This window comes from Anolis sagrei, chromosome 3, assembly GCF_037176765.1.
Source record: "Anolis sagrei isolate rAnoSag1 chromosome 3, rAnoSag1.mat, whole genome shotgun sequence".
NCBI classification, from domain to species: Eukaryota; Metazoa; Chordata; class Lepidosauria; order Squamata; family Dactyloidae; genus Anolis; species Anolis sagrei.
Window position 1 is genome coordinate 265,994,782 of NC_090023.1, and position 26,335 is coordinate 266,021,116.

Consider the following 26,335-nt stretch of genomic DNA (forward strand, 5'->3'; position numbering starts at 1 on the left):
ATCGTGAGTGGGCCTGGAACGGAAGGTGGAGCCTCTTCCTCCTTACCACCTCTGCTGCTCCCAACCTCGGAGGCTCCTTGGGTGGGCTGAGGCTTCCGAGGAAGGAGTAGGGAGCAGCAGAGGTGACGAGGAAGAGGTGGTCACTACCAATGAGCCCGGAGAGAATCATAGAATCATTGAGTTGGAAGATACCTCACGGGCCATCCAGTCCAACCCCCTGTCAAGAAGCAGGAATATTCCATTCAAAGCACCCCTGAGAGATGGCCATCCAGCCTCTGTTTAAAAGCTTCCAAAGAAGGAGCCACCAGCCCAGCACCTGACTCCCCAGAGGCTCCTGGGGGGAGGAAAAACCCATGAAACAGTGAGTGCACAATAAGCGAGCCACGAAATAGGCAAGGAAACACGGTATTGCAGTTTTGAGCCGAATATGCAATCAGAAATCATGGAATTTTTTTTTTATCTGGGTTTGTTCCTGGGTTGTAAATGTTTGTTCCTGATTGGTCGGTTCCTAAAAAAGAGGTGACACTTGAGTATAGAATCATAGAATCAAAGAGTTGGAAGAGACCTCATGGGCCATCCAGTCCAACCCCATTCTGACAAGAAGCAGGAATATTGCATTCAAATCACCCCTGACAGATGGCCATCCAGCCTCTGTTTAAAAGCTTCCAAAGAAGGAGCCTCCACCACACTCCGGAACAGAGAGTTCCACTGCTGAACAGTTCTCACAGTCAGGAAGTTCTTCCTCATGTTCAGATGGAATCTCCTTTCTTGTAGTTTAAAGCCATTGTTCCGCGTCCTAGTCTCCATGGAAGCAGTAAACAAGCTTGCTCCCTCCTCCCTGTGGCTTCCTCTCACATATTTATACATGGCTGTCATATCTCCTCTCAACCTTCTCTTCTTCAGGCTAAACATGCCCAGCTCCTTAAGCCGCTCCTCATAGGGCTTGTTCTCCAGACCCTTGATCATTTTAGTCGCCCTCCTCTGGACACATTCCAGCTTGTCAATATCTCTCTTCAATTGTGGTGCCCAGAATTGGACACAATATTCCAGGTGTGGTCTAACCAAAGCAGAATAGAGCACTAGGCTCCTATTGATGCAGGCCAAAATCCCATTGGCTTTTTTTGCCGCCACATCACATTGTTGGCTAATGTTCACCTTCCTCCCCACGAGGACTCCAAGATCTTTTTCACACGTACTGCTCTCGAGCCAGGCATTGTCCCCCATTTTGTATCTTTGCATTTCGTTTTTCCTGCCAAATCTTTGTTTGTGTGCCAGAAACTTCATGAAACGTGTCCTAATATCCATGGAGATTAGGATGCGGAACAATGGCTTCAAACTACAAGAGAGGAGATTCCATCTGAACATGAGGAAGAACTTCCTGACTGTGAGAGCCGTTCAGCAGTGGAACTCTCTGCCCCGGAGTGTGGTGGAGGCTCCCTCTTTGGAAGCTTTTAAACAGAGGCTGGATGGCCATCTGTCAGGGGTGCTTTGAATGCAATATTCCTGCTTCTTGGCAGAATGGGGTTGGACTGGATGGCCCATGAGGTCTCTTCCAACTCTTTGATTCTATGATTCTATGATGCCACCACAAGTACACAAGTGAATCTGTCTGGACAGATGGCCAGGCAGCCAGGCTCTAAAAAGTGTCAATCATGACAAAGTTCTGCTCCTGGCTTGATAGTGTGTGTTCCTGTTTGATTGTGTAGTGCTGACTTGGACAGAAGTCCTATCCCATGAGCTTTGTTTGTGTGGTAGATACTTCATGAAACGTCTGGAGGACACAGTTTCTCTGGCCAGGGCAAAGAATGGAACTTTTGCAGTGATTCACTGCAGTGATTGTCCTCATATCCGCATATCTGTGTCTTGAGACATTTCGAGCATCTTGGGAGCCTCTAAATCTCACAACAAAGCATCAAGTCTGGACAATGGAGGCAGAAATCCCGGGACCAATACGTCTGTATGTGGACCTCTTCTGAAGTCCCGGGATCTTTTGCCCCCGTGATTTAGTACTGTCTGGAAGTGCCCTAAGTTAGTCCGTCTATATTTGCCTTGATTTGCTTTTAACTACTGCATTTCAGTATTAATATCAAGTCAATGCAAAGTTCATAGTATGTTATATTGTGGAGTGTAAATGAAACCATGATCCCCTATTGATAGTTTTCTACCATCACCACAAACACACACTAAAAGAGAAATGTTTTGGGGGGTTTTTGCAATTTTTATTAAACATAACATCCAGCATGAAGCAAAAAATCCTCAAAAGCTTGCTGGTGGCTATTCTGTAAGTTTTGGGTTGTGTCTAGCAATATTGTCTTCTCAATATGTTGATTGTTTTTCATAGTACCGTTATCCTGATGGACTCTCCGCTCAGCAAACAATTTATAAATAGAGCAATTCATCTTATGAGGTCCTTTTTTCGGCCTTTCTCATTGCAAAGCCGTGAATTTACTTCCTCTTACAGACAGTATGTATGTGGGAAAACAGAATGTATTTTGGGTTTTTGAAACCCTACCGACAGCAGACATTGTCACTGTCCTTGGAATTAATGTTCCTCGTGGCTTCAAAACTTTGTCCCTTCCATAATCTCTTTTTTTTTCATGTCAGGGGCAACTTGAGAAACTACAAGTCACTTCTGGTGTGAGATAATTGGCAGTCTGCAAGTTCATTTCCCAGGGGACACCTGGATGCAAGGATATTGCCCAGGAGACAAATATGATGTGTTCTACCATCCTGTTGGATACTTCTCTCATGCCTCTGCATGAGAAGCTGGAGCTGACAGATGGGAGCTCACCCCGCTCCCCAGATTTGAACCACTAACTTTTCAGTCAGCAGTCCTGCCAGCACAAGGCTCCTCCATAACCCTATCATTTGTAGGTAAACATATCTCAAAGGGAAGCACAAATCTCTTTGTGGGTGCATCTTTACTATAGAATTAGTACAGTTTGATACCACTAACTCCCATGGCTCAATGCTATGGGATACCGGGAGTTGTAGTTTGGTGAGGCACCAGCATAGAATCATAGAATCAAAGAGTTGGAAGAGACCTCATGGGCCATCCAGTCCAACCCCCTGCCAAGAAGCAGGAATATTGCATTCAAATCACCCCTGACAAATGGCCATCCAGCCTCTGCTTAAAAGCTTCCAAAGAAGGAGCCTCCACCACACTCCGGCGCAGAGAGTTCCACTGCTGAACGGCTCTCACAGTCAGAAGTTCTTCCTAATGTTCAGATGGAATCTCCTCTCTTGTAGTTTGTAGCACTATTTGGCAAAGAAGGCTAAAGGCCCTGGTAAACTGCATCTCCCATTATTCCATTGCATTGAGTCACAGCAATTAAAGTGGTATCGAACTGCATTAATACTACAATGTGGATGCACCCTGTGTCTTAAAGTACAAGAGCCTGGAAGTCACACAATATATGTCATTTCCAGTATAATATTACAGGAATAACTCTGTTAACAAGGATAGCCTTTTTGTAAAGTCTTTTTTTCCATTTGCTTTTTCCTCCTTGTCCCCTAACTGGAAGTTTTTTAGCCGCACCAGCTTTGGGAGAGTTAGAGAAACACAGATCTTTCATGTCGGATTGCAGCAGCATATCTGCAGCAAACACTGCAATATGGATTGAACTGGGAAATAATGGTTTTCTACTTCAGATGCTCCTACTGTAACCTGATGTGTCTTCATATAACAGGCAAGGTATACAGCAGCTGCCCCTAGAATCCTTTTGGATAAAACGATTGCTGAAACTGAAGTTCTCCACTTATTTGGTGAGGTGTAGGAATGCATCCCTGCTTTTTAATACTATTTCTACCCATGGTACAAAATATTATGTTGGTAGGTTCATCGACACCAGGCATGGGCAAACTTGGGCCCTCCAAGAGTTTTGGATTTCAACTCGCACAATTCCTAACAGCCTCAGAACCTTTCCTTTTCTGGAAAGGAAAGGGTCTGAGGCTGTTAGGAATTGTGGGAGTTGAGGTCCAAAACACCTGGACGGCCCAAGTTTGCCCATGTTTGATCTAAATGTAGAATGTGTGCAGTTTGGCACCTCTTTAACTGCTATGTCTCAATGCAATGAAATCCTGGGAGATGTAGTTTGTTGAGGCACCAGCAGTCTTTGGGCAAGACAGTGCAAAACTACAGCTATCACAACTCCCTTGCATTGAGCCATGTCTGTTAAAGTGGTGTCAAACTGCATTAATTCTGCATTGTAGATATGCCTTTTTGAGGACCCTAGTGCCAAACTAGACAGGCTGTCAACACGGATGCAGAAATGAACACCAAAGGCTGATGTCTTCAGGCAGTTGTTGAAAATTGCAAAGTTTTGACCAAAGACAAATTCCCCAAATTCTCCCAAAACTCAATTCACAATAAGGATCCCTTATGTGGAAATACAAAATACAAAATCTACCCAGACTGTCCCCATATAGTTCAGTGTACACCAATTTGATTTTAGCATAAAACTATCTTCAGGCTATGTGTACAAGGTATATATATGGAACGGAATCGAATTTCAGTTTTAGATTTAGGTGCCATTTCCAAGATATCTCTATGCATATGCAAAATATTCTAAAATTCAAAGCACTTCTGTTTCTAAGCATTTCAGATAAGGAATACTCAACCTATATTCCCAGTTTCCAGATCTATCTACCAGGCCAGGCATGAGCAAACTTCGGATGCTCCTACTGTAACCTGATGTGTCTTCATATAACAGGCAAGGTATACAGCAGCTGCCCCTAGAATCGTTTTGGATTTTAACTCCCTTAATTCCTAACAGCTGGCAGTTGAAGTCAAAACACCTGGAGGGTGAAGTTTGTGCATGCCTATACTAGCCTTTCGATATAAACAACAGAGACAGCACAGGCAGCCCACTATATCCATAGATTAATCATATATATATATATATATATATATATATATATATATATATATATTCCAAAAAGCAAATTTTGCCATTATATATAAGGGATACCATTTTCTGACACCACTGCATATAATGCAACTTGAGCATCTATAGTTTTCCATTATCTATAGGAAGTCCTGTAGTGGATACCAAGGATCCAATGTACTGTTGCTTTGGGCCAAATGTGGTGAGGTACATTGAATGGAGAGTCCATCCCATCCCATTCCTGGCATACTGCAGCCCAGTCCACATCCTCCCCATGCTGGACTGGAAAACAAACAAAGGGCCATTGAGATTTGTGCCGTCTTGCTCCCTGTCTCCCAGACGGATTACAGGCATATTCCTGGTGACCAGGTAGCACTATGTGGGCATTAGGGCTTAAGGAGCTCTCTGTACAGAAATTGTTGCATTGTATTTTTCTGCTGCTGATTATATTGAATTAAAAGGCCAGCACTGTTTTGTCTGCATGGGCAAATGAGTGTGATCCATTCATTGAGTGCTCCTTCTCAAGGGCTTTGCGGGGACTCCATTCACAGCCCACAAAAGCCATTTGGATTAAATTGTCTCCAAGAAATGCTCCAAATATGAGAAGCAGGTGATGCCTACAATCCTAATTTGACACATGAGATAACCTTCCCAGCAAGAGAACAAAACAGAAGACAATTTTTCAACAAGCTAGAGGCTTTGAAGGCAAACTGACTGAAACAATACTCCATGTGGCATTGGAGAGGGAAGAACTACCCGGATGACAGAATAAAGTGGCATGTGATGGTCTCCATATTGTTCAGAGGAAGGCTACCAACCCCAAAGGAGCAAGGAGATGAGCAGGAGAAGCACCGATGTGGGCTTGGCAACACTGGCGGAGTTCAAACGTGGCAGGCCACAGTCCTCATATGGTTCTATGCAGGCAGCGTAGGCCATGAGATGGGCAACGTATGTCTGTTCTTGGACCCCGTGGAAGAGATGAGCCATTGGACCCTTGGCCAAGATAGCCACGTCTTCTCCTCCGTGGGTCTCCGAGGAAAGTGGGACGGTGGCTTGTTGATGGTATTCGTCACCCTCTGATAAAGGGAAGAGGCACAAGAGAGGAACATGGAGTCATCCCTACCAACATTGTGTTTCTGTGTCCCCAACCCAGCCCCAAATGAGTGTAACTTGTGGATACAACCCTACTTGACAACTCCTTCCAGTCATCTTCCCAAGGTTGCCACTTTGGGATCATCTTGAACCCTGTGGGTTTGGGGTCAAAACCTCAGACCTAGAGACAACCTCGGTCAACTCATCAATCGCCATATGTTGCAACCCCCATATCTGCAGGGGATAATTCGCTGAACTTATTTACTTACTTACTTACTTACTTACTTACTTACTTACTTACTATTTTTATATACTGTCCCTCTCAGCCCGCAGGCGACTCAGGATGGTTTACAGTTGGTACCAAGACCATAAAATACAATACAATTGAATAATAAAACCATAGCAGATTCAATAAAACATGGTGGTTGTGAGAGTGGTCCAGCACTTCTGTGTTCTCAAATAATATGCTGTGTCCAGGTTGGTTCAACCTGGACACAGCATATTATTTGAGGACATAGAAGTGCTGGACCACTCTCACAACCACCATGTCAGACTGCACAGAGAAGCCATTGAAATCCACAAGCATGTGGACAATTTCAACAGAAAGGAAGAAACCATGAAAATGAACAAAATCTGGCTACCAGTATTAGAAAACTCAAAAATTATAGCAGCAAAACAACAGAGGGGAAACAAACAGGCACATGAAATCACTCTCAACAAAAGATTCCCCCCAGGCACTTCCAAGCCATTGAATGCTAATCAAGGTGATCAGCTGAAACATTCACACCTAGCTCCAGCAGACAAAAGTCCTTTGTCTCACCCTGGTCATTCCACAGATATATAAACCCATTTTTCCTACTTCCAACAGACCTCACTACTCTGAGGATGCTTGCCATAGATGCAGGCGAAACATCAGGAAAAAAATTGCCTCCAGAACATGGTCATATAGCCCGGAAAAACCTACAACAACCCAGTGATTCCGGCCATGAAAGCCTTCGACAATAAAAACATGTATCATTAGGGTCTCCTCATTAAAAACATCATCCAATCACATCATCCAACTATTCCATTTTCCTATGTCTGTGACACTGTATTTGCAAATGACTGCTCAAAAAGTCAAGTTTTAACTCTCTTCCGAAATGTTAAAAGGGAGGGAGCTGATCTGCTGTCCTTAGGGAGGGCGTTCCATAGTCGAGGGGCCACCATTGAGAAGGCCCTGTCTCTTGTCCCTGCCAACCGTGCTTGTGACGAAGGCGGGACCGAGAGCAGGGTCTCACCAGATGATATTAAAGTCCTGCAAGGTTCATAAGGAGAGATGCATTCGGATAGGTTTTATTTATTTATCGTGTCAGTGCAACCAGTCGATTATATTACATTTCTAACAGAACAAAGCAAAAAAACCCAGAAAAATACAAAATGTGTGAGTTTGGTAGTGGGTTAAATGTCCTTTGACCAGTATCTGTCCACTTGGAGTGCTTCTGGTGTTGCTGCAAGAAGGTCCTCCCTTGTGCATGTGGCAGGGCTCAGGTTGCATTGCAGCAGGTGGGCAGTGGTTTGCTCTTCTCCACACTCGCATGTCGAGGATTCAACTTTGTAGCCCCATTTCTGAAGGTTGGCTCTGCATCTCGTGGTGCCAGAGCGGTTCGGACAGGTAAGTTGGGCCAGAACCATTTAGGGCAGTGGTTCTCAACCTGTGGGTCCCCAGATGTTTTGGCCTTCAACTCCCAGAAATCCTAACAGCTGGTAAACTGGCTGGGATTTCTGGGATTTGTAGGCCAAAATACCTGGGGACCCACAGGTTGAGAACTACTGATTTAGGCTTTATAGGCTGAAGTCTCCACTTTGAATTGTGCCTGGTAGCAAACTGGCAGCCAGTGGAGCTGGCATAGCAGAGGAATTGTATGCTCCCTGAGCGCCGCTCCTGTTAGCAATCTGGCTGCTGACCATTGGATCAAATTGAAGCTTCCGGTGACATGACATAATGGAGAATATGATCTTCACTGAAATGTACACCTACTACCAGAAGTTACTGTAAAATCACCCTACAGGACTTACAAAATATCCGAAGGGGCATCCTCTCTCAGAATTTCCTAGGTTCTCCTAGGTGACTCTATGATAACTTCTTGGACTAGTTGTTGATTTTCAATGACGTTCACTATTCACCTGGAGGAGACGTATTTCATCGCGTGCAGGTACAAGAGTCATACTGGGCATTAAGAACCAACCTCAGCTTGCCATTCAGACACACATGGAGAGAGAACATACAGTAAGGCCTCTATATCCGCAGGGGATATGTTTCCGAAGGTCATATGGATACACAAATCCTCATCTCCAGAGTCATAACACAATGTTCAAACCATTGCATCACACTCTGAATTATGCAATTTTTACACTGGTCTGTGTGCCCTTTGGATTCTCTTTTAGCTAGTGCTTTTCCTCTGCCATTAAACCCTTATCTTACGATCTTCCTAGCCATGTGGCAGGCTATCGTTGTGTGCCAACTATCGATCCTAGCATTGTTGGATTATCCAAATTGCAATGATGACCAGTTGAAATTCATGACATGCAGATTTGACACACAGAAGTCACAGTTAATAAGTTCTGCTTTGGGTTGTTGTAGGTTTTTCCGGGCTATATGGCCATGTTCTGGAAGCAATTTTTCTCCTGACGTTTCGCCTGCATCTATGGCAAGCATCCTCAGAAGTAGTGAGGTAGTGAGGACCTCACTACCTCTGAGGATGCTTGCCATAGATGCAGGCGAAACGTCAGGAGAAAAATTGCCTCCAGAACATGGCCATATAGCCCGGAAAAACCTACAACAACCCAGTGATCCCAGCCATGAAAGCCTTCGACAATACAAGTTCTGCTTTGATTGTCCTTTTTTGCATGGCAGGGAGTTGGACTAGATGGCCCACGTGGTCACTTCCAACTCTATATTCTATGATTCTATATGGAAGCACCTGCATGTGTGTATGTGTATATGTGTATAACTCTCCCAAATGTGGAAAATAACCCCAAACAGTACTTTTTAATCATAGAATCATAGAGTTGAAAGAGACCTCATGGGCCATCCAGTCCAACCTCCTGCCAAGAAGCAGGGAAATTGCATTCAAAGCACCCCTGACAGATGGCCATCCAGCCTCTGTTTAAAAGCCTCAAAAGAAGGAGCCTCCACCACACTCCAGGGCAGAGAGTTCCACTGCTGAATGGCTCTCACAGTCAGGAAGTTCTTCCTAATGTTCAGATGGAATCTCCTTTCTTGTAGTTTGAAGCCATTGTTCTGCGTCCTAGTCTCCAGGGCAGCAGAAAGGAAGCCTGCTCCCTCCTCCCTATGACTTCCTCTCGCATATTTATGTCTCCTCTCAGCCTTCTCTTCCTCAGGCTAAACATGCCCAACTCTTTAAACCGCTCCTCATAGGGCTTGTTCTCCAGACCCTTGATCATTTTAGTCGCCCTCCTCTGGACACATTCCAACTTGTCAATGTCTCTCTTCAATTGTGGTACCCAGAATTGGACACAATATTCCAGGTGTGGTCTAACCAAGGCAGAATAGAGGATGGGTAGCATGACTTCCCTGGATCTAGACCCTATACTCCTATTGATGCAGGACAATATCCCATTGGCTTTTTTTGCCGCCACATCACATTGTTGGCTCATGTTTTACCTGTTGTCCACAAAGACTTTGCATTTCATTTTTCCTGCCAAAGTGGAGTATCTTGCATTTGTCCCTGTTGAACTTCATTTTGTTAGTTTTGGTCAATCATCTCTCTAATCTGTCAAGATCGTTTTGAATCCTGCTCCTGTCCTCTGGAGTATTGGCTCTCCCTCCCAATTTGGTGTCATCTGCAAACTTGATGATCATGCCTTCTGACCCTTCATCTAAGTCATTAATAAAGATGTTGAACAGGCCCTCTCTAGAAACTTCTAAGTCCTCAAGAACAACACCATGGTCAACTTTCAGCAAAGTAAGTCCATATATTGTTGAAGGCTTCCGTGGCTGGAATCACTGAGTTGTTGTAGGTTTTTTGGACTATATGGCCATCGTTATTGTTGTTATTATTATGATTACAATGATGATGATGATGATGATTATAGTACACCCAATATAAGTGCAACATTTCATACTCCTTCAAAGGAGCCCCAATCTATCATATATAATCTATTTTATTAAATCTACAAATAATCAGCATCTTATGATAAAGGGCACCTGTCAACCCTATCCCACCCACTATATCAGGACATCTTATCAGTGAACACAATCCTTCTTACCACTCTCTTCTGCACCCACATTGGGACGTCCCTGGTTAGTGATCTGGTAGCCTGGCCCATTCCCATACACAATGGACGTGTATGTCTTGTTGTCATCTGCTAGTTCAGGGGCTAAGCCTGGTGACAGAAGAGGAAGATGGGTTAGATAAGGTATGGGGAATGTGTTCATTGGGGACAGGGAGCAAATTCTAACTTGAGATAGCTCTGAGGTAGAAGGGTACATTTCAGTAGAGATGAGTACTTACTTCATAACAGAACTCAGTTACATGGAGGAGCTTCAAGGGCTGCAAACCAAAGCTTCCTTCCTTGTAAAAATCTCTAGGCTGACAAACAAGAGTTCATTCAGGTGCCCAAGGCAAACCATCAGAGGCTAGGGTAAAACCCATGCCAATCCCTGAGAACATTCACATGAGCAGTAAACAAGCTCTGGGTGCATACTGCACTGGTCACATAGATTTCAGATGAGGATTATCACATGTGCATTAAATATATTGCTCATGCTCACTTTGTCATTGTCTACACAACTCTACACAACAACAAAGATCCGCATAGTCAAAGCCATGGTATTCCCTGTAGTAACCTACAGAGGTGAGAGCTGGACCTTAGGGAAGGCTGAGCGAAGGAAGATCGATGCTTTTGAGCTGTGGTGCTGGAGGAAAGTGCTGAGAGTGCCTTGGACTGCGAGAAGGTCCAACCAGTCCATCCTCCAGGAAATAAAGCCCGACTGCTCATTGGAGGGAAAGATACTAGAGACAAAGTTGAAGTACTTTGGCCATATCATGAGGAGACAGCAAAGCCTAGAGAAGACAATTATGCTGGGGAAAGTGGAAGGTAAAAGGAAGAGGGGCCGACCAAGGGCAAGATGGATGGATGGCATCCTTGAAGTGACTAGACTGACCTTGAAGGAGCTGGGGGTGGTGACGGCCGACAGGGAGCGCTGGCGTGGGCTGGTCCATGAGGTCACGAAGAGTCGGAGATGACTGAACGAATGAACAACAACACACAACTCTAAAATACTGGTGTCTGGAATAACCTTTTATCTATCTCAATCAGTGCTGGGAGTTGCTTGGACTGAAAGCAGTCATGAGACTTAAGCCAAAGTTATTGATGGTCTGTTTGCCTTGCTCGGTTTCAGGATTCATTCCAGCTCCATGTTTCACTTGGGAAATGCAGCAGGCCTAACATTTCAGTTCTACCCAACAAGCATATGAAATCATATCCCCAAAGCAATATCCTTTTGCTGATCTCCAAAATGAGTGGTTATTATTATTATTATTATTATTATTATTATTATTAACTTTATTTGTAACCCGCTAGCATCTCCCGAAGGACTCGATGCGGCTTACGAAGGCCAAGGCCACAAAACACAACATAACAATACAACACCTAAAGCAAATTAAAAACAGTTAAAGCAATATTAAACAACAAGCAATAAACAATACATCAAGAAACTATAAAACTGGGCCGGGCCAGAGTAATGGGTACAGGATTAAAAGTGCTGATGTGACAGGTGATATGTAAGGATTATAAGGTAAGTGCAGTATGCAGTGTGCAGCAATCTTAGTTCTAATAAAGTGCTTCTGGGCCTTGTTACTGGAGATTCCTATTCTGGGAAGGCACATCGGAACAGCCAGGTCTTCAAGTTCTTTCTAAAGACTGCCAATGTAGGGGCCTGTCTAAGATCTTTGGGGAGGGTGTTCCAGAGTCAGGGGGCCACCACAGAAAAGGCCCTGTCTCATGTCCCCACCAAGCGCGCCTGTGACGCAGGCGGAATCACGAGCAGGGCCTCTCCGGATGAACGAAGTGAACGCGTGGGTTCATAAACGGAGATGCAGTCACGCAGGTAGGATGGTCCCAAACCGTTTAGGGCTTTGTAGGTAATCACCTGCACCTTAAATTGAGCTCAGAAAATAAACGGCAGCCAGTGGAGCTCCTTGAACAGGAGGGTTGACCTCTCTCTGGTTGACCTGGCTGCTGCCTGTTGGACCAGTTGGAATTTCCGAGCCGTTTTCAAGGGCAGCCCCACGTAGAGTGCATTACAGTAATCCAGTCTAGAGGTGACCACCCCAGCCAGATCAGCCTTCACGAGGTATGGTCGCAGTTGGCGCAAGAGTCTCAATTGTGCAAAAGCCCTCCCAGACACCGCCGACGCCTGAGCCTCAAGCGTGAACGATAAATCCAAGAGGACTCCCAAACTGCGGACCTGTGGCTTCAGTGGGAGTGTAACCCCGTCCAACACAGGTTGCCACCCTATACCCCGATCCGGTTTGCGATCGACCAGGAGGACCTCTGTCTTGTTGGGATTGATCTTCAGCTTGTTCCTCCTCATCCAGATAGACACAGCAGCCAGGCACTCATCCAGCACCCGAGAGGCCTCCTTGGAATTAGGTGGAAAAGAGTAGTAGAGTTGGGCGTCATCTGCGTAGAGATGGCACCCAACTCCAAAACTCCGGATGACCTCTCCCAGTGGTTTCATGTAGATGTTAAAAAGTATGGAAGACAGAATAGAGCCTTGCGGGATCTCACAGGTCAAAGGCCAGGGGTCCGAGCAGGCATCTCCCAGCTTCACCATCTGGGTTCGTCCCTCCAGGAAGGACCGGAGCCACGATAGAACCGTGCCCCCGAGACCCATCCCATAGAGTTGACCCAGAAGGATACCATGATCGATGGTATCGAAAGCCGCTGAGATGTCCAAGAGAACCAGCAGGGTCACACTCCCCCTGTCTAGCTCTCTACGGAGGTCATCCACAAAGGCGACCAAGGCTGTCTTGGTGCCGTGACCAGGCCTGAAACCAGACTGACTGATCTAGGGAGTTGATGTCAATCCGGGTTGTGGTTTACAACCCGGTTCTGAAACACTGCCTGGGAACCTACTGGATTCTCATGTCCCTATCGTGAGCTAAGCTTCAAGTGGTAGCAATCCAGCATCACTACCACCACCATCACAGTGTTAACCAAGGTGTCAGTCCTTTACCAAAGATGGAGGTGCCCCTCAACGTGTAGCCACCAAAGCTGAAAACATGGGAGTGGTCGGCGGTCACCACGCTCAGAGTCTCGTCTTCATCCGTCAGTTCTCCTGCTCGCTGGATGGCCTTGTCGAACACTACCGCCTCCGTCAGAGCACGCTTGGCAAGGCCACTGTGGTGTGCCAGGTCGATGTTACCTCGTACAGAGAAAAGGACACACTCCATGTCAGATGTCTGGCAAACCACAAACACTCCCTGGGTTGAATGGGTTTCTCAGGTTTTAAGACTCCTCAAATAGATTCTGTATGACTACTTCCTGGGTCCCCACAGAAATAAAATCTCACTGTTTCTCCACCCTCGTGCTGTCTCTAATCCTCCGCCCTGAATTTTTCAGAGATTTAGGGAGCTAATTGAAAGGGGACATTGTTATGATCTACAACCATCACATGGGTGGCTGCAAGAGCCATAGGATGCTTGCAGAACAGCTGATTGACAGAACCCCACTCTGCCCATCACATGATGCACACTCACTTCCAGTGGGGTTCCATCAGTCAACTGTGGCACAAACGTCCTATGACACTTTGCTTCCCATGTTGTGTAGGAAACAACAGGGCCAATGTGGGGGGAAGCCGTGCTGCAACACTTCCCCACATGAAATGGGGAAGTGTCACTGCAGGTGAGACAGGGTGCAGAGCACCAGGATTGTCCTGCTGTCTTGCAGATTCACGACAGAAGCTGGCAAATCACCCTGCTGCCCCCTCATCAATGTGATGAGGTCCTTAGATTGTAGGGGAGGTGGTTCAGGCAGTCCAGCCAACCAGGATACTACCCAGAAGAATAATAAAAACATAAAACTCTACAATAAATTAATTGCAATCCCTAACACTAACCATTAACTGCAATATTTGAAGCCAGGGATGGGATGCTTTCGGTCTTGGTCACTCAAAACCAAGCCATCTGATAGTACTTTGGCTACAACAAGGATAACTCACATCCTGGTAAATCCAGACCTCTTCTATACTGCCCCTATATCCCAGGATCTGATCCCAGGTTATCTGCTTTGAACTGATTTACATAGGTCTACACTGCCAGAAAATCTGGGATAAGCAGATAATCAGGGATCAGATCCTGGGGTATAGGGGTGGTGTGGAAGGCGCCTCGGTTTTTCATCGAAATTCTGTGCGAAACTGAGGCCCTATCTACACTGGAAAGAGGGGAATATCAAGTATAGTGGTAAGTAATGTCACAATCTCCCCGAATCCTAGAGTTTTGACCCTGTGAATTGTGATTCGGATATGCCCAAGGATTCCACAATCCAACTTATCTTCAACGAAAAGGTAGAAACCCTTGGGGTTGCGTTTGAGCAGCTTGATTGCAACTTCTATCATCTCTATGAGAGATGGGTCGTTAGTGCGCTTCAGCTCATATTGCATGTCCTTGGGTTCAAAGAGACCTGCAGGGAGGGATGGAGAAAGAGGAAATAGCAGCTGTAAGTAGTTTTTGTGTAGAGATGGACCTGAGGCATGTCAAGATGAGAAGATGGGCTGGGAAGAGGAATTGGGTTTGGTTTAACCAACCAGGACAGTTTACAATTGTGCCCCTGTTTGGGGTGTCCCATTTCAGGATGTGAGTGAGATTAGATTGTGGGTGCAGAAGGCTCTTCCTTTAAACCAGTGGTTCTTAACCAGTGGGCTGTAGACCACTAGTGGGCCGTGAAGATGAAAATCTGGTCGTGAGCCTCTGCCCTGTTTATTTATTTATTCTGCTCCTTTCGAACCACGTGCTACTCCTTCCCTGTCACTGACCAGCCCAACCCCTCGGATAGACCACATCCCTTCTAGATTATTAAATATGTTTTTCTTTAGGCGGGTAGATAGTGACTACTGGGTGGCATATATTCTGTTTCAGAAACTAGAGCTGATGTGGTCTATCTGAATCAGCACCCCAAATAACCAAACCAAATCTAAAGTTGACCAAAAACTGATATGTAACCCTTTTGGAACTAATGTTGGAGAGTGGTTCCTGGTCAAGTGGTCCCTAGTCAAGTGGTCCCTGGTCAAAAACACCAAGGTTACAACAACATCTGTTATAGAACTCCAGTATGCTAAGGACAATGTTGTCTGTGCACATTCAGAAGAACACCTACAAGCCACTCTAAACACCTTCGCACAAGCATACGAGAAGCTCGGCCTGTCATTGAACATCAAGAAAACCAAAGTCCTCTTCCAGCAGTCACCAGCCAATCCCTCTCCAATGCCAGAGATACAGTTTAATGGTGTAACATTAGAAAATGTTGATCATTTCCACTCCCTTGGCAGCCACCTCTCCACCAAAGTCAACATTGACACTGAAATACAACACTGACTGAGCTCTGCGAGTGCAGCTTTTTTCCAAATGAAGCAGAGTGTTTGAGGACTGGGACATCCGTAGGGATACCAAGGTGCTTGTCTATAAAGCTATTGTCCTCCCAACCCTGCTATATGCCTGCGAAACATGGACTGCCTACAGACGTCACATGCAACTTCTGGAATGATTCCGTCAGCGCTGCCTCCGGAAAATCCTGTAAATCTCTTGGGAAGACAAGCGGACAAATGTCAGCGTGCTGGAAGAAGCTAAGACCATCTGCATTGAAGCGATGGTCCTCTGCCATCAACTCCGCTGGACCGACCACATTGTTCAGATGCCTAACCACTGTCTCCCAAAGCAGTTGCTCTACTCTGAACTCAAGAATGGAAAACAGAATGTTGGCGGGAAAGAAAAGAGATTTAAAGATGGGCTCAAAGCCAACCTTAAAAACTCTGGCATGGACACTGAAAACTGGGAAGCCCCGGCCCTTGAGCGCTCCAGCTGGTGGTCAGTTGTGACCAGCAGTGATGCAGAATTTGAAGAAGCACGAATGGAGGGTGAAAGAGAGAAACGTGCCAAGAGAAAGGTGTGTCAAGCCAACCCTGACTGAGACCACCTTCCACCTAGAAACCAATGCCCTCACTGAGGGAGAAGATGCAGGTCAAGAAGAGGGCTCCATAGTCACCTACGGACCCACCCTGGAAGATAATCCTACTCGAACAATGAGACATCGCCTAAGTAAGTAAGAAAGAAAAGTCAAAAAAAGGTTGGGAACCACAGCTTTAAACACTTCTCTGACAAGTATAGTTAAAACTTTCACAGCCATAGGATGGTCTCTACACGGGCCCAGTTAACGTAAAGCCTCTGCTCTTAAAACTCTGCCCACTCTTGTTCAAAAGTCAATTTTAGAATACTATGTAGAGACCACAAGGGCCATCTAGTCCAACCCCCTGCCATACAGGAACACATGTAGTTTTTTGTGTATCTCACAACTGTTAGTATCTTAGAATAATAAAAATACGGTATATATTTATATCTAGCCTCTTCCCTTGGCATGTATTGGTATGAATTCAAAACGATCTTGACAGATTAGAGAGATGGGCCAAAACTAACAAAATGAAGTTCAACAGTGACAAATGCAAGATACTCCACTTTGGCAGAAAAAATGAAATGCAAAGATACAGAATGGGGGACAATGCCTGGCTCGAGAGCAGTACGTGTGAAAAAGACCTTGGAGTCCTCATGGACAACAAGTTAAACATGAGCCAACAATGTGATGTGGCGGCAAAAAAAGCCAATGGGATTTTGGTCTGCATCAAGAGGAGGATAGTGTCTAGATCCAGGGAAGTCATGCTACCCCTCTATTCTGCTTTGGTTAGACCACATCTGGAATATTGTGTCCAATTCTGGGCACCACAATTCAAGAGAGATATTGACAAGCTGGAATGTGTCCAGAGGAGGGCAACTAAAATGATTAAGGGTCTGGAGAACAAGCCCTATGAGGAGCGGCTTAGGGAACTGGGCATGTTTAGCCTGAAGAAGAGAAGGCTGAGAGGAGATATGATAGCCATGTATAAATATGTGAGAGGAAGCCACAGGGAGGAGGAGGGAGCAAGCAAACTTGTTTTCTGCTGCCCTGGAGACTAGGACGCGGAACAATGGCTTCAAACTACAAGAGAGGAGATTCCATCTGAACATTAGGAAGAACTTCCTGACTGTGAGAGCCGTTCAGCAGTGGAACTCTCTGCCCTGGAGTGTGGTGGAGGCTCCTTCTTTGGAAGCTTTTAAGCAGAGGCTGGATGGCCATTTGTCAGGGGTGATTTGAATGCAATATTCCTGCTTCTTGGCAGAATGGGGTTGGACTGGATGGCCCATGAGGTCTCTTCCAACTCTTTGATTCTATGATTCTATGAGGGCTCTGGAACTCAAGGGTTCAACTCCCTTTTCAGTTATGGAAATATACTGGATAACTGGGGACAGGTCACTTTTTCAGCCTGAGAAAACTAATCCACCCTGAACAGGTCGTGCCAAAGAAATCCTATGATAGGCTCCCTATATGGTGAAGTTAATTTGAAGGCACATATCAAAAAAAATATGGATGAGGAGTTTTTTTTAGTATTGGACTACAACCCTGAAGACCAAGGTTTGATTCCCCATTTAGCCATGAAGGTTCTCAGCCCTTAGGGTTGCCATATATTGGAAATGATACGTATATCACACAATAAAGGCAGACAACAACAAAATATACTTTCTGGCATCAGCTGGGAGACAGGTTTGAACACTTTACCCATGAGGCGGCTCACATTCGGGTCATCGGCAGCTGCCAAGAGGTCTGTTTTGTTCCAGACATATTTGGAGCCCTGGGTACAAAAAGAAATAGGAAAAGGAATGACATCTGTCTACTAAAGATGAATATTCCTTGCCACATTCATGGTAGAAATGTAACCTGAATGGCAAGATATGGTGGACATAGGATGCATTCAGTACATTTAGCTTGTTCTGGCCTGGAGTTTGAAATCGTGTGGGATTTTCCAGACTTTGGCTCAGTCATTAAGCAGAATGGAGACTTCAATAAATCAGAAGAAGACCGTTGCTTAGAAGGGCAGCTATGAAGGAATTAGACAAGATCCTGAAGTATAGATATATATCGCTGAATACTAAAGTTAGGATGGTCCGTGTCATTGTATTTCAAATTGCTATGTATGGAAAGCCCTGGCCCAACTTACCTGTCCAAATGCATCTCCCCTTATGAACCATAAAGGACTTTGAGATCGTCTGGGGAGGCACTGCTCTCGGCCTCGCCTTCGTCACAGGTACGTCTGGCGGGGACGAGAGACAGGGCCTTCTCAGTGGTGGCCCCTCAGCTGTGGAACGTCCTCCCTAGAGAGATTAGATCTGCTCCTTCCTTTCTTAACGTTTCGGAAACAAGTTAAAACATGGCTGTTTGAGCAAGCGTTCACAAATACAGAGTAACGGATATATGAAATTGATGATTTGATGATGGAACTGGACAATGCTTGACAATAAGGAGACACTAATGTTGTTTTTATTGCTTGTTGTGTTTTATGTTGTTTTAATGTTTTAAACTGTACTAGGATATTATGTATACTGTTTTGTTGGAAACTGCCTTGAGTCGCCGATAGGCTGAGAAAGGCGATATACAAATACAGTAAATAAATAAATGAATGAATAAATAAAGATATACAGTGGAAAAAACCAACAGGAAGAAAATCAACCCATTTGAGATGTGGTGCTGGAGAAGTGTTTGTCACACTGTAGGATCTAAATAGCAATGGTAAATAACCACTCACAAGCAGGCTTGCTTTGAAATGGATATATTGCTTTTATCTCTGCCCTTGCGCTGTGCTACTCTGCTGCTGAGTATGCATGCCCAGTGTGGAACATATCTCACCACACTAAAACAGTTGATGTGGCTCCTAATGAGACAGGCCGCATTATCACTGGGTGTCTGCACCCTACACCACTGGAGAAATTACACTATTTAGCCGGTATTGCACCACCTGACATCCGCTGGGAAGTAGCAGCCAATAGTGAAAGGACCAAGGCAATGACATCTCCAGCTCATCCCTTGTTTGGGTATCAGCCAGCACGTCAACGACTCAAATCAAGAAATAGTTTTCTTAGATCTACAGAGACACTCGCTGGAACACCTCAGCAAGCGAGAGTCCAAAAGTGGCAGGCTCAAACCCAGCACCTCAATCCGTGGGTGATACCAGATGAGAGACTCCCTCCTGGGCACACAGAAGACTGGGTGACTTGGAAGACACTGGCACCACGAGATGCAGAGCCAACCTTAAGAAATGGGGCCACAAAGGGGAATCCACGACATGCGAGTATGGAGAAGAGCAAACTACAGATCACCTGCTGCAATGCAACCTGAGCCCCGCCACATGCACAATGGAGGACCTTCTTGTGGCAACACCAGAGGCACTCCAAGTGGCTGGAGACTGGTCAAAGGACATTTAACCAACTACCAAGTTTGCAACCTTGTGTGTTTTTATCTGTTTGTTTGTTTTGTTCTGTTAGAAATGTAATACAATGGTATGGTTGCCCCTGACATGATAAATAAATAAAATAAAATAAATAAGCAAAGAAAGACACTACTGCCTTTGTTCCCACCACCACTTCCTTTTATACACCTTTCCTGCTCATCTTCTCAATTTCCTTATTAGAACTTGTTGCTTCACAAGTTCCATAACGTGGTTTCCAGCGCCTGGCTTCAGGATATCACAGAGAGAATTGATTCAATCAGGATGTCAGAAATTGCTCCTGACTGGGTTCTAAAGATACTGTGGGATCAATAAAAGATCAATAAATGGAGCAAATCAAATCTGGGCTGTCCCTAGAAGCCAAGATGACTACATTGAGGCTGTCATACTTTGGACAGGACTCCCCAGGCAAAACAAGAATGCTTGGAAGGTAGAAGGCTGTTGGAAAAGAGGCAGAGCACATTCCAGATGGACACACTCCATTAAGGAAACCACAGCTTCCCTGAGCTATCCTATGTTACCAACAGCCCTCCTCATTTTTGTGATCACATGAAGCCCACAAAGCAAAAGAGAAAAGGCACAAGACACTTACAGGAGAAGCCTTCAGCCACTCGGTTATGAGGCTACGGTTATCCTTGCGGATGCCAGCGTGAATTGTGTTGGAAGGGTATTCAGGGTCCGGAGTTCCTGCCGGGGACATATACATCCTGCCTCCACCCAAGATCACCTGTCAGGAATAAATCACTTTGCAATAAAGATATATAAGAAAACCATATCAAGTCGAGTTGCTGTGAGTTTTCTGGGCTGTCTGGCCATGTTTCAGAAGGATTCTCTCCTGACGTTTCATCCACATCTATGGAAGGCATCCTCAGAGGTTGTGAGGTCTGTTTGAAACACAGCAAGTGGGGTTTATATATCTGTGGAATAATGTCCAGGGTGGGGGAAAGAACTCTTGTCTGCTTGAGGCAAGGGTGAATGTTGCTATTTGTCCTGACTTGCCCATCAAAAACAGCATTAATACAACAAGAGATTGAGAACAACAACCTTCATGAACCCTTTACATCTACTGAATTGGACATGGCTCTCAATAAATGTAAGAATGGCAAAGCAGCTGGCCTGGATGATCTACGGATGGAACAAATCAAGAACTTTGGCCCAAAAGCAAAGTGCTGGCTACTGGAGCTGATGAACAACTGCACTGCATCCTGTCAGATCCCCAAAATCTGGAGGAAAGCAAGGGTCATCGCCATCTTGAAGCCAGGCAAAGACCGTAATTATCCAAAAAGCTACAGACCAATCTCCCTGCTGTGCCACCTCTACAAAGTTCTGGAGAGACTTATTCTGCATAGAATTATGGAAAAAAATAGACCGCTGTCTGATCCCACAGCAAGCTGGCTTCAGAAAAGGCAAAAGCTGCACATAGCAAGTGCTGAACCTGACTCAGCACATAGAAGATGGCTTTGAAAAGCAGCAGATAACAGGAGCTGTCTTCATAGACATGTCAGCGGCTTATGATACTGTGAACCACCGCCTCCTCCTGAGAAAAATGTATAATACCACAAAGGACTACCATCTCACCCATCTCATAGGAAACCTGCTACAAAACAGGAGCTTTTTTGTTGAGTTCCAGGGCCAAAGAAGCAGATGGCAGAAACAGAAGAACGGCCTGCCTCAGGGGAGCGTGCTTGCTCCATCCATGTTCAACATCTACACAAATGACCAGCCACTGCCAGAAGGGAGAGAGAGTTTCATCTATGCTGATGATAGTGCCATTGATCCACTCAATCTTCTGAGGTTTCCATCTGCTTCCACAAAATTTTGCTCATTCATTGGGCCCCAAACACATGCTTTCCTCCATTCTCCTGGTTCAACATTTTTCTCCTAAGATTTAGCCAGTGGACAAGATAAAATGTGATAGATGTTTCTGGTCAGACCTTTCCAACCTGGGGCTCACCCACCCATGAGTGGCGGGACAGGATGCTGCTATAGAAAAGTTTTTGTCTCCTCAACCTACCGTGAAGTTAACATTTTCCACCAGTTGTACAGAGATATCCTTGCAGCCTCCCTGGATGGCAGACTGGGGCATACTGGAGTCAGCATACCAGTTCCGGTTCGCCACATGAGCATAGGTCCCAGCAGGCGATGCATGCTGGACCCGGGTGGTGGTCACAATCCCAACAGATTTACCTGAAAAAAAGGGAGAAATTGAGGTTCAAGAAGAGGGAACGGTCAAAGCTAGTCAATTAAAACCCTGACATGAACGGAGATTTCATCATGGCTGAGTCCTGGTGAATCTATCAGAGATCTTATGGCAACCTGGACCTTTTGTGCTGTATAAACACTACAGAATTATAACTCCCAGGATGCCATAGCATTGAGCCATGGCTGTTAAAGTTGTGTCCAATTATATTAATTTTACAGTGCAGATGCAACCCCAAATGCTCAGTGGTTGTCTTGATACACCCCAACTCTTCTGATTTGGCATGGGCAGTTTTTGTTTTTCTGTTTCATTGACTATTCTAAAGCCTTTGACTGTGTGGATCATAATAAATTGTGGCAAGTTCTTGGTGGGATGGGCATACCAAGCCACCTTGTCTCTCTCCTGAGGAATCTGTACAAGGACCAAGTAGCAACAGTCAAAACTGACCATGGAACAACAGACTGGTTCAAGATTGGGAAAGGCGTACGGCAGGGTTGTATCCTCTCACCCAACCTATTCAACTTGTATGCAAAATACATAATGCGATGTGCGGGGCTTGAGAAATGGAAGGCTTGGGTGAAAATGGCTGGAAGAAACATTAACAGCCTTAGATATGCAGATGATACCACTTTGATGGCCGAAAGTGAGGAGGAGCTGAGGAGGCTTCTCACCAAGGTGAAAGAAGAAAGTGCAAAAGCTGGGTTGCAGCTAAACATTAAAAAAAAAAGATTATGGAAACAAGAATGATTGACAACTGGGAAATAGAGGGAGAATAACATGGAGGCCGTGACAGACTTTGTATTTCTAGGTGCAAAGATGACTGCAGATGCAGACTGCAGTCAGGAAATCAGGAGACGCTTACTTCTTGCGAGGAGATCAAGGACCAGTCTCAATAAAATAGTGAAGAGTAGAGACATCACACTGGAAACGAAGATCTGCATAGTCAAAGCAATGGTATTCCCTGTAGTAACCTACGGATGTGAGAGCTGGACTTTAGGGAAGGCTGAGCGAAGGAAGAGAGATGCTTTTGAGCTGTGGTGCTGGAGGAAAGAGCTGAGAGTGCCTTGGACCACGAGAAGATCCAACCAGTCCATACTTCAGGAAATAAAGCCTGACTGCTCATTGGAGGGAAGAATAGTGGAGACCAAGATGAAGTATTTTGGCCACATCATGAGAAGAAAGGAAAGCTTAGAGAGGACAATGATGCTGGGGAAATGGAAGGAAAAAGGAAGAGGGGCCGACCAAGCGCAAGATGGATGGATGGCATCCTTGAAGTGACTGGCTTGACCTTGAAGAAGCTGGGGGTGGTGACGGCCGATAGGGAACTCTGGCGTGGGTTGGTCCATGAAGTCATGAAGAGTCGGAAACGACTGAACAAATGAACAACAAAGCCCCAGTTAACCTTCTGCTGTCTCAGGTCCTGTGATGGCACGAGTGGCGCCACCTATATGTGAAACTTTAATTTGCAAAGGTTTGAACTGTGTAACATGCCCCAACTTGCCTGTTTACCCTGTAAATGTATAGTTGGGTTGATTGGTTATTTATAGCTGTCAATCAATGTTGTTTGCACCAGTTGAATTGCTCCCTCAGCTCAATTGTTTGGCTCCAGCTCTTCCTAGGGAGGAGAGCAGTGTTTCCTTCTTCATTCCACCATCAAACAGCTCTATAGATGACGCGAGAAAGACTTGGCTCTAAGGCCCTTGATTAAGTTATCTCTCATCACCAATTCTCAGGTTTATACCCTTGAGACTCACACTTCATGTTCAGTTCACCTTGGACGATGTTGAGGAGTTTCAAGCACCTTAAAACCAGTCCTTTGGCAGCAAAAGGAAGACTTTGTGCCTTCAAATATAGGCCATTGAGCTGGGGTTGTGTAAATTCCGACTTTCACATCCATTGCGAAAAGAGAGAACTTGGGAGCTTCTCAGCTCAAAAACTCATTGGACCCATGACTCCAGAGACTGTAATGTATATTTCCTTTACCCCCTTTAAAAACCAAGTGTAATGCCTTAAAGAAAGATAACTCATTGTGAATAAACCTATTTTGAGTTATCTATAGTGTCTTGGTCCTTGAAAGTTCCAGTTCTCTAAAAGAGGGCAAGAAGCAATCCCCTGGGGAGAGATGTCATGTCCATGCTTCTTCCACTAAGAACTATAGACCCCAGGAGTGACAGCACAGGTCCTTTCTACATTCCCATATACAATCCAGATTATCTGCTTTGAACTGGATTATATGGCAGTGTAGACTCATATAATCCAGTTCAAAGCAGATAATGTTGAATATCTGGTTTGATAATCTGGATTATATGACAGTGTGGAAGGGGCCATAGTTTCCATGCTGTTTTTAAAAAGTCCCAGCTTCTCTCTCCTCTTTCCATTTCCCCCCTTAGTCCTTGGCTTACTTCAGTTACTGCAAACTGGGTCCCAAGTACAAAAGGAATTTACATCAGTTAAGTCATCAGAGAGATAGATAGAGAGACAGAGAGCAAGAAGAGGCAGAATTGTGCTCCTCCCAGTTGGTTTTAGGCAAACGCAAGCTGCTGCAGCCTCTTCTTGCCTGTGTGTTCTGGCTTACTAATAACTTTTGCCATTTTTACTATGTTGTTTGGCAAGAAGTGCCCTAACTTTAAGTTGTAAACACCTGGTTTCAACACATCAAGGGGTGCAGGATTTGGACCTTAGGGAAGGCTGAGCAAAGGAAGATAGATGCTTTTGAACTGTGGTGTTGGAGGATAGTTCTGAGAGTGCCTTGGACTGCAAGAAGATCCAACCAGTCCATCCTCCAGGAAATAAAGCCCGACTGCTCATTGGAGGGAAGGAGACTAGAGACAAAGTTGAAGTACTTTGGCCACATCATGAGGAGACAGCAAAGCCTGGAGAAGACAATGATGCTGGGGAAAGTGGAAGGAAAAGGAAGAGGGGCCGACCAAGGGCAAGATGAATGGATGGCATCCTTGAAGTGACTGGACTGACCTTGAAGGAGCTGGGGGTGGTGACGGCCGACAGGGAGCTCTGGCGTGGGCTGGTCCATGAGGTCACGAAGAGTCGGAGACGACTGAACGAACGAACAACAAACATCTCCCCCACTTCTGCCCTTTCCGTACTTACCAGCCAGCTGGGCCCTCTTTACCACCGAGATCACTTCATTGCCTGCTGTTGTATTGCATTGCTTATTCCGCGAAGCCGCACTCAGTCCGATGGTTTGATAGTTGCCCTTCACCCCACAGAGGTAGGCGGTGGCTGTGCCGGCACTGTCTGGCACTTGCCGGTCCACGTTGTACGTCTGCCAGAAAACAAGGAGGACCTGGTCACACATTTCAGTGACTTGGCAGGGAGAAGAGGGAAGGAAAGGGACCTGCACTCTTACTAGAAAAGAAGTGAACTAGGAGCGCATCTACACTGTTTGATAGCTGTCTAACTGCCTTGGCTCAATGCTATGGAATCACGAGAATTGCAGTTTTACAAAGTCTTTTATGCCAGGGTGCCGGTGCCTCATCAAACAACTCCCAGGTTGCCATATCATTGCACCAAGACAATTAAAGTTGTGTTACACTATATTTATTCTACAGTGTAGATGAGCCCTGGCACCCCACAGCAAGAGAAAAGGATTTGAGTGAAAAGGTGGGCATCCTTGATAGCTAAATGTATGCTTACTAATTTCTTCGCTTGGTAATGCCGTGGCTGAACAAGGACATCTAATAAACTCTCAACAAAAGTTTGCTCTAGGCACTGTCAGGCCATTATATACTAAGCAAGGTGGTCAGTTGAAACATTCACACCTAGCTCCAGCAGACAAGAGTCCTTTGTCCCACCCTGGTCATTCCACAGATATATAAACCCATTGTCCTTTTCCCAACAGACCTCACCACCTCTGAGGATGCTTGCCATAGATGCAGGCAAAACGTCAGGAGAGAATGCCTCTAGACCATGGCCATATAGCCTGAAAAAACCCCACAAGAACCCAGTGATTCCAGCCATGAAAGCCTTCAACAAGACAAGAGTTCTTTCTCCCACACTGGACATTATTCCACAGATATATCAACCCCATTTTCCTAGTTTCCTACAGACCTCACAACCTCTGAAGATGCATATCATAGATGCAGGCGAAACGTCAGGAGAAAACGCTTCTGGAACATGGCCATACAGCCTGGAAACACACAATAACTCAGCACAAGAAAAGTTAGGGGGTGTTGGATCTAAGTGGCAGGGGGATGTGGGAGATAACTTTGCCAGGTTTGAAGGGGAGGAGAAGATGGGGGAAAGCATTGCTCGTAATTTAGAGCTCCTTACCTTCGAAAGAGCCACATAGGGAAAGCTGTCCATAGTCAGTGGCGTTTCAGGACCCAGGTGGCTCTGCATCTGGCCTTTCAAGATCCGTGTGGCAGTGATGGTGGGAAGGCCCATTCCTGCAAGGAGACAGACACCAAGTGAGGAAACCCACACTGCTAGTGTTATCGAGCCACAATGCCTCCCTCCCCCTCAAAAGATTTATAGTTTAGCAGGAGAGGACATGCTGGTCGCTTCTGTGGAGCTTTTTTGTTGAATTCCAGGGCCGGAGAAGCAGAT

General features: G+C 45.4%; 1 protein-coding gene across 1 annotated transcript in view; it reads right to left on the bottom strand.

Annotated features, from left to right (window-relative positions):
* Positions 1–5,271: 5,271 nt before the first annotated feature.
* Positions 5,272–26,335, bottom strand: part of LOC132770400 (intestinal-type alkaline phosphatase 1-like) — a 28,245-nt gene continuing 7,181 nt past the window's right edge. The window contains exons 3-11 of the mRNA XM_067466109.1: positions 26,060–26,175; positions 24,878–25,052; positions 21,584–21,756; positions 20,162–20,296; positions 17,847–17,919; positions 14,538–14,666; positions 13,222–13,413; positions 10,248–10,364; positions 5,272–5,962 (exon numbers count right to left, since the gene is read on the bottom strand). Of these exons, the coding sequence (XP_067322210.1) occupies positions 5,697–5,962; positions 10,248–10,364; positions 13,222–13,413; positions 14,538–14,666; positions 17,847–17,919; positions 20,162–20,296; positions 21,584–21,756; positions 24,878–25,052; positions 26,060–26,175 (1,376 nt within the window). The 3' untranslated portion in view covers positions 5,272–5,696. The remainder of the gene's footprint in view (positions 5,963–10,247; positions 10,365–13,221; positions 13,414–14,537; positions 14,667–17,846; positions 17,920–20,161; positions 20,297–21,583; positions 21,757–24,877; positions 25,053–26,059; positions 26,176–26,335) is intronic.